The sequence below is a fragment of the Clinocottus analis genome, unplaced genomic scaffold (genome assembly GCF_023055335.1).
Source record: "Clinocottus analis isolate CAN_PGR_092001 unplaced genomic scaffold, fCliAna1.0.p SCAF_15, whole genome shotgun sequence".
NCBI lineage: Eukaryota > Metazoa > Chordata > Actinopteri > Perciformes > Cottidae > Clinocottus > Clinocottus analis.
The window spans coordinates 18,722,860-18,731,610 of NW_027175876.1; the positions used below are offsets into that span (position 1 = coordinate 18,722,860).

Genomic DNA, 8,751 nt, shown 5'->3' on the forward strand with positions numbered 1-8,751 from the left:
GAGTCGCCCCCTGGTGGTCAGGAGAGAGAATGCAGCTTTAACACATGAAGCATAGACTTCTATACAACCAGAGGAGTCGACCCTGGTGGTCAGGAGAGAGAATGCAGCTTTAACACATGAAGCATAGACTTCTATACAACCAGAGGAGTCGCCCCCTGGTGGTCAGGAGAGAGAATGCAGCTTTAACACATGAAGCATAGACTTCTATACAACCAGAGGAGTCGCCCCCTGGTGGTCAGGAGAGAGAATGCAGCTTTAACACATGAAGCATAGACTTCTATACAACCAGAGGAGTCGCCCCCTGGTGGTCAGGAGAGAGAATGCAGCTTTAACACATGAAGCATAGACTTCTATACAACCAGAGGAGTCGCCCCCTTGTGGTCAGGAGAGAGAATGCAGCTTTAACACATGAAGCATAGACTTCTATACAACCAGAGGAGTCGCCCCCTGGTGGTCAGGAGAGAGAATGCAGCTTTAACACATGAAGCATAGACTTCTATACAACCAGAGGAGTCGCCCCCTGGTGGTCAGTGGGAAAAGACACCTCCGCTTTGGCTTCACTTTTCATTAGTCCTCCAGAAGGAGCTGATAGCTTCATCCAGGCTGTTGTGGGACTAGGATACGATCATGAACCCAGACACCATGGAGGTGATGTTCACAAGTTTTTGTGACTTCCACAACAAATATAAAGCAGATCTAGTGGTTATTTCATCTTTAGTCTATAACTGAAAAGATTGGTCAATTTTCCCTCGAGAAGCGGCTGAGATAAGCCACGCCCCCTTTGTGGCGGTGCGATAAGTCATGTTGCTTTTGGTGTGAACAAACTTTTTCTTGCATTGAAATTTTTTGGGACGTGTTCGGTGTGAACGCACCATAATGGTTGCCCCTGTAGCTACAAGCTCATGGCCCACAAACACACAGCCACAAGTGTCCTGCATGAGTCAGCTCTGAGCAGCTGGGCCCGCCACACACACACACACACACACACACACACACACACACACACACACACACACACACACACACACACACACACACACACACACACACACACACACACACACACACACACCTCCCCAGGACACTCCTGTCTCCCGTTTAATGAAAGAAGACTTGCGCTGAAAAAGCTCTCGTAAACAAACAGCACTGGCGTCTCCGCTGCTGTCGGGGGCGGGCCAATCCGATCTCGACGCTGACCCAGTTCAAGGAGACATATGCTTCATGAACACATACGAGTATGTTGTTGAAACAAAAACATAAATATGGGAAATGGGGGGGAGAAAATGAGAGCGATGAAAAGTTTGTGGTTTCCATTCTGGGACATGGACACAACATGTGGCTCTTTGAAACAACTCAAGCTATTGTTAACCGCAGTTTGGCCTACGAGAGATCCAACAGCTGGATTCAATTAGGGGCTTTCTTCAGGGGCCGGCAGCATCTCACCCTGCATGTCTTCATACACACTCCTTCATACACACAAACAGTCTGATTGGACACGGGACAAGCCAACACTTCCAGAGAAGCTGTTTTGGACATTTCCCCTGCAGAGAATCTTTACAAAAGCTGCTGTGCCGTGTTGGACATGTCGAGCGGATTCAACCAACAACAAAAACAACAGCCTCATCAGCAACCTCGGATACATGTTTTTTCTGGATACATTCCTGAAACAGGGGGGCGGGTGCAGTGGTTAGCTTTCTCTCATACCAGGACATCTCTATTCTCTAACACCAGGACATCTCTATTCTAACACACCAGGACATCTCTATTCTCTAACACCAGGACATCTCTATTCTAACACACCAGGACATCTCTATTCTAACACACCAGGACATCTCTATTCTAACACACCAGGACATCTCTATTCTAACACACCAGGACATCTCTATTCTAACACACCAGGACATCTCTATTCTCTAACACCAGGACATCTCTATTCTAACACACCAGGACATCTCTATTCTAACACACCAGGACATCTCTATTCTAACACACCAGGACATCTCTATTCTCTAACACCAGGACATCTCTATTCTAACACACCAGGACATCTCTATTCTAACACACCAGGACATCTCTATTCTAACACACCAGGACATCTCTATTCTCTAACACCAGGACATCTCTATTCTCTAACACACCAGGACATCTCTATTCTAACACACCAGGACATCTCTATTCTCTAACACACCAGGACATCTCTATTCTAACACACCAGGACATCTCTATTCTCTAACACCAGGACATCTCTATTCTAACACACCAGGACATCTCTATTCTAACACACCAGGACATCTCTATTCTCTAACACCAGGACATCTCTATTCTAACACACCAGGACATCTCTATTCTAACACACCAGGACATCTCTATTCTCTAACACCAGGACATCTCTATTCTCTAACACCAGGACATCTCTATTCTAACACACCAGGACATCTCTATTCTCTAACACCAGGACATCTCTATTCTCTAACACCAGGACATCTCTATTCTAACACACCAGGACATCTCTATTCTCTAACACCAGGACATCTCTATTCTCTAACACCAGGACATCTCTATTCTAACACACCAGGACATCTCTATTCTCTAACACCAGGACATCTCTATTCTCTAACACCAGGACATCTCTATTCTAACACACCAGGACATCTCTATTCTCTAACACCAGGACATCTCTATTCTCTAACACCAGGACATCTCTATTCTAACACACCAGGACATCTCTATTCTCTAACACCAGGACATCTCTATTCTCTAACACCAGGACATCTCTAGACCTTGACACCAAGGTAGCAACATAAACTCAGAGTGGTATATCTGATTGCGTTTTTGTCGTCCAATGTGCAACAATAATGTTTCCAGAGATTTAGAACCGAGCCACCCCACCCCAAAAAAAACATGTTATTGACTCCAAAGACGATAAAAATGAGCCGTACAAGTCAAGTGAAGTCAATACTATATTATATATTGATATATCAATCATCAATTCAAGTCATTACTGAGCTGCTGCCTCCAGCCTTTCAGTGCACTCAGCTGGGGGTCAGCTTGCTCTTCAAAGGTACCAACACCATATCCACCAGGAAAAGCAAAGTCTCCATCCATGACACACACACCTCAGTAACACACACCTCTTCAAGACTGACACACACAAACACACACCTGGGTGTAAGGGGGTTCCCTCTGCCCCCCCCCCTACCAGTGTACCTCTGACAGGTCTCATACAGTGTCAGTGCACGTGTTCTTCTCATAGCCACACACACACACACACACACACACACACACACACACACACACACACACACACACACACACACACACACACACACACACCTGGGTGTAAGGGGGTTCCCTCTCTTCCCCCCCTCACCAGTACACCTCTGTCATGTCTCATACAGTGTCAGTGCACGTGTTCTTCTCATAGCCACACACACACAGCCTGCGCGCGCGTGCGTGCGTGTCCCTCATAATGTGGCATGAAATGAACGCGCCCCGTCTCCAGCGGAGATGAATCCGTCTCGTGCAGTGTGGGAGTACAGCGGCAGGACCGCGCGAGCGCCATTCCGGAGCCGTGCACGTCCACAAGCAGCACACATGCATGCGGAGCGGACGGTACTGCGTGTTTCCCTGTAACGACGCTCACGCGCTGCTGTTATAGGCTGCGACATGTCAGCAACATGTGTAGCCAACATCTCGTTGCAGTCTGCGACATGTCAGCAACATGTTTAGCTAACGAGCTGCTCGCAACTCCCCGACTTTCATCTCGTTATCTCCTCTGATAGGGTTTCTCCTTTTAAGACCATTCGTCGAAGCTTTCTTACCTCATGACGAAAGTGTTGCCGGGCCAAATATATCACAAAGTTCCTCAGGTATGAAGGACGGGGTGAACGGAAAGTTCACCACTCGGTTCAAGGCTACGGGCGACCAGATGAAGGGTGCCGACGGCGCTTCACAGTTTGCAGGCTATCCGGTAAAAAATAAAAATAAAAAAGTACACAAAAAAAGAAAAGGAAAAAAAAGAAAATTGTGATTTATAAAAAAAAAGGACGGAAAGGAAACAGTCGAGTCCTACATGATCCAGAGCACCGCGGCCGCGCTAGTGGTGAAGAGTCGCTGGAAGAAAGTGGAGAATCGCAGCGTTTCTCGCCGTTTTCTGGCGCTGTGCGGCGGCGCTGTGCGGCTCAGATGCCGGTCTGCTGCCGCTGCCTGCTGGCTGCAACACGTGCTGCGTTCACGGCCGCACTGAAAGCTCACACTTTGAAGTTCCACGGTCACACAGCGTGGGGAGGGGGCGTCACAGCTCATGTACAAGCGCCACAGCTCTTCGTAAATTATAAGAGGCAGGTTGGATAAAACCACACATTCTAGGGGTAGACCAGCGGGATGTTTCTTTGTGCAAAAATAAAGTTGTATACTCTCTGCGAAGCAAATACAGTTGGTAATTATTTGTGAATTATTTATACAGCGTGCAGCTGTGATATATTTGGGGCTCATTTATTTAACAAAGACATATACTACAATGCTCATCTAAACGTTTAGTTATTTAAAAACTCTTGTTGTGCGCTTTTTTTATCCATGTGTTTTCTTTCCCACTGTACTTGAAGGCGGCATTTGACGCAACTTGTGGGACGTAGCACGTACAGGTTGCCCCTGACAACTGAGTTGGCTCTCTTGCTGCGTGTCGGTGATGTTGAGCTGGACCGCAAATAATAATAAGAATAATACGAATAACAAGAAGAAGAAGAAGAAGAAGAAGAAGAAGAAGAAGAAGAAGAAGAAGAAGAAGAAGAAGAAGAAGAAGAAGAAGAAGAAGAAGAAGAAGGATAATAAGAATAATGAGAATAATAATAATACATATGCATGCCGGGTTCTCCGGCTTCCTCCCACAGTCCAAAGACATGCAGCTCAGGCTAACTGGACTCTAAACGTCCCGTAGGTGTGAGTGTGAGCATGAGTGGTTGTCTGTCTCTATGTCTGCCCTGTGATGGACTGGAGACTTGTCCAGGTGAACTCTGCCTTCACCCCTGGACGGCTGGGATCGGCTCCAGCGCCCCGCGACCCTAATGAGGATAAGCGGTTAAGATAATGGATGGATATGCATGTTAATGTTAAGTTTAAAAAATAATGTGAAGAATTAAAAAAAAAATCTAGTAATCCTAGAAAACATTTCAACAGTATCTGACACAATGAAGACGGACACACAATAAGAGAAACAACTCAAAGAGACACACTAAGCTCTCTATAAGCCGCTCTGGAGATGCATCGACTGCTAATATGTTTAAAAGAAAGCTCCCCGTTCTCTGAATTTTTAAAAGAGGATTATGATCTAAAAAAAAAAAAAAATTGAAACAAAAGATCATATTTGAGCTTTTGCCTTTATGTAACACCACTGCACAACTGCATTTGACCAAAACAATACCAGCTAACTTTTAGGTTGATATTAGAGCTGTTTCACTAGGAAGGGCCTTCATGAAGGAAAACACTGTCGAGGCAACTCAATAAAATGTTACCTGGAGCCCTTTATGGAGCACTTTAATAGCGCTGACTCCTTTTGTTTTTACTACTCTGTAATAGATGCAGAAGTCATGCGCTGTGCGTGTGTGTGTGTGTGTGTGTGTGTGTGTGTGTGTGTGTGTGTGTGTGTGTGTGTGTGTGTGTGTGTGTGTGTGTGTGTGTGTGTGTCAGCTGTAACTGACTCAGCTGATGATGAACGAGCCGTCAGATGACGCCCACTCCTCCCTGGCTCTGTTATTGTGATCTAAACGCGCTGAAATGCAGTTACATCTCCGCCGCACTACTTTCTCTGTGAAATGCTCAGGAAGAGAGGGACACGTTTAAATAAAGATGTTGACATAAACACTTTAGTTCTTTATATGAGAATGATACTTTAACTTGATATTGCGCTTTTCTGAATACTCAGAGACTATTTACAAACAGAATAAAACATTGAAAGACAAAGGAGCAAACGAACAGGACATTTTTGGAAACAGAAGGTGGTTGAGGATGATACCGAGGTCGCAGGTCTGTGGAGGGGTTGATGATGGAGCATCAATGTCGAGAGGAGCTCATAAACATATCTCAACTGTGTCCGCCATCTCGTGTGCGACCTGTGGTATTACACAGTAATGGGAGCACTGTACTGTACTTGAGAGCAGTTTTGTATGACTTGTTATGATATTAAACTGTTTTTTTTAACAGTTCAATAACAATATTTAAAATAATATCATAGTAATCTGCCGTGTCCCGGGGTGTGTGGACCGGGGTGTGTGGAGCTGTGAAAGGCCTTTTTCAGACATTTACAGGGCAACCACTAGGAGGTAACATGTTGAAATTATCACACGAGTCGGTACAGGATTACTTCCGGTCCTGCGCGGGGGATCGTGTCAAAACAAAGGCTGGGGCCGTCGAGAACACGCGTGAAAGTGAGAGGCATCAGTTACTGTGTAGCTACGTCTCTTTAAAGCTAACTTGCTGATTCAACACATGATACATAACTACGACCCACTGACAGCAGCAGTACATTAAAAACACGCAACATTCAGAACGTATGCCTGACGCGCTTTTGTTTTGAAACAGCAACCCGGAAGTAGTTCTGACTTCACGGTCCCTTCACGCTGATTGGTTGCTCGCCCTCTGTGTGCTGATGTGGTGTTCTGAAGTTAGCAATCCTGGTCAACCGATTCAGACCGATTCTTCGGTTTAATAGTGACTTTGCTTGGTTCGAAAAAAACAAATAAACATGCCGTACTTTCAGACTTGGGAGGAGTTCGCCCGCGCAGCAGAGAAGCTGTATCTGGCAGACCCCATGAAGGTGAGAACACGCTCACATAAGTAACTTCGCATGCTAGCTGGCTAGCTCGCTAGCCGGGCAGCTCGATAGCGACGTGGTTGTGTCAGCTGCTGGTCTTGATGTGAAGCTGTTTTTGTTCCTAGGTCCGCGTGGTCCTCAAGTACAGACACTGCGACGGCAACCTCTGCATCAAAGTGACCGACAATGCCGTGGTAAGTTGTGTGGTTTGACAACATGTGGTCCCGAGCATGCGACGTGACACCGGGCGGACACATCCCGACTCACGCTCCTGTTGACGAACTGTGTTGGTTGATTTCATTCGACAACTTGTGTTTCTGCACAGACGCAACATATGAAGTGTTGTTTACCAGGGATGTGCTCACAAGGTTCTTGGGAATAAGTTATTCAGTATGGGGAAAAGATGCATAAAACAACTCAACTAGATAAATGGTAGTCGACCAACACCATAACGACTGATTAGTTCAGCAACTGAGTGGGAAAGAGGAGGCAGCCTCAACGTGAGACTGTTTCATCATGGAGGTATCCAAGAAAAAACAAGTGCACCTCTAAGATTCAATATAAAACAGGGAGTTTTATTGATATAGAAATGGTACTTTCGTGGCAGAAGTATACCCTGTTAATGTAAATGTGACTTCTGTGTCGTACATATGTGCGTGCTTTGCCTCCCAAGACTTTTTAGTTATCCGCTCAGGATCCTCTGGTTCTGTCAGTTGAATGTTGTCATTGGTGATGTTGACGGGTCAGTCGATCTTTTCGCCCTGCAGTCAAAACACACTTTTAAAATGTATTTAGTCTGCGGTGCATGTTTTGCTGTGCTTTTCCATTTATGTTTAAAAAGTGTCTGTGGCCAAGAATCCGTTGCCAAATTCTCAAAATGGTTTAAAATGATAACCCTGACTATCGAGCCTGACAGAATTTGATTAGAACAATTGGTTGGCGCTCCTGCACACACACCTGTATTAACAAGGTGTTTAGGCAGCAATCTAAAATAACCACAAATTACATTTATGCAACCACAATAGCACAATATCTTATGTCCCCTTAACATGACACTTAGCTCTACTGCAGTGACTTCACAATAATCCAATGGTCAAAAGTGGCTTAATTTCAAACACTGACTTTAGTAAACAACTTGTTTGACACAAATATTGCACAAAGTCGGTCATTAAGATTTGTTGACAGTGCAATTCAATGGAGAACATTGTTTTAGGCCTACGCATGTACATTCTCCTTTACTCTAATATGATGGATGTAACCCTTGCCCTCACATAGATTGTTGTCCCCCACAGTGTTTACAGTACAAGACGGACCAGGCCCAGGACGTGAAGAAGATCGAGAAGCTCCACGGGAAACTGATGCGGCTCATGGTGTCCAAGGAGACGCACAGCGGGTCCATGGAGACGGACTGAGCGGCTCTGCGGCTCCAGCCCTCCAGAGCACGCAGACTGAGTTTAGTGGACACTTTGTTGAGCGCACGGTACCATCTGAGTGCAGCGGGGAGCCGAGAGACATGGTGCGGTTGATGTGGCTTCCGACACTGATTTTAATACGGTTGGCGTCACGTATATTGTATTTTACTCTCTCTGGACCTTTTATGACATGTTCTTCATAAAGATCCAAGGATCTTTCCTTTTTACCCATCGGGTATCGTGATCTCATCCCTGATGGTATTACTTTAGCGTACGGTCAGTGGAGGCTGCTGGGAAATGTAGAGGTGGAGAGAAGAGAGGAGAGGGCTGGGCGGGCAGTGAGGGACAAAGTCTTCCTCTGCTGCAGTGTGGGCAGCTTAAATTTATTTTGCTCTTCCTTTCACAGGAGCTGGTGTTTTAATTTCAGTTTTAAAGACAGAACGGCAGGGCAATGAAGACATTGCATGCATTTTCTATTTACATCTATGTAGCTCTGTCGGATTAAATTTCAGCACAGCTATTGTTTTCTTT

General features: G+C 45.6%; 2 protein-coding genes across 2 annotated transcripts in view; one reads left to right on the plus strand and one right to left on the minus strand.

Moving 5' to 3' along the window:
* enah (ENAH actin regulator) overlaps nt 1-4,177 on the minus strand; it is a 111,048-nt gene extending 106,871 nt beyond the window's left edge. Inside the window, exon 1 of the mRNA XM_068576621.1 lies at nt 3,822-4,177. Coding sequence (XP_068432722.1) covers nt 3,822-3,826 — 5 coding nt within the window. The 5' untranslated portion in view covers nt 3,827-4,177. The remainder of the gene's footprint in view (nt 1-3,821) is intronic.
* Nucleotides 4,178-6,636: 2,459 nt separating this feature from the next.
* srp9 (signal recognition particle 9) overlaps nt 6,637-8,751 on the plus strand; it is a 2,270-nt gene continuing 155 nt past the window's right edge. Inside the window, exons 1-3 of the mRNA XM_068577299.1 lie at nt 6,637-6,811; nt 6,934-7,002; nt 8,101-8,751. The exon at nt 8,101-8,751 is cut by the window's right edge and continues 155 nt beyond it. Of these exons, the coding sequence (XP_068433400.1) occupies nt 6,740-6,811; nt 6,934-7,002; nt 8,101-8,220 (261 nt within the window). The 5' untranslated portion in view covers nt 6,637-6,739 and the 3' untranslated portion in view covers nt 8,221-8,751. The remainder of the gene's footprint in view (nt 6,812-6,933; nt 7,003-8,100) is intronic.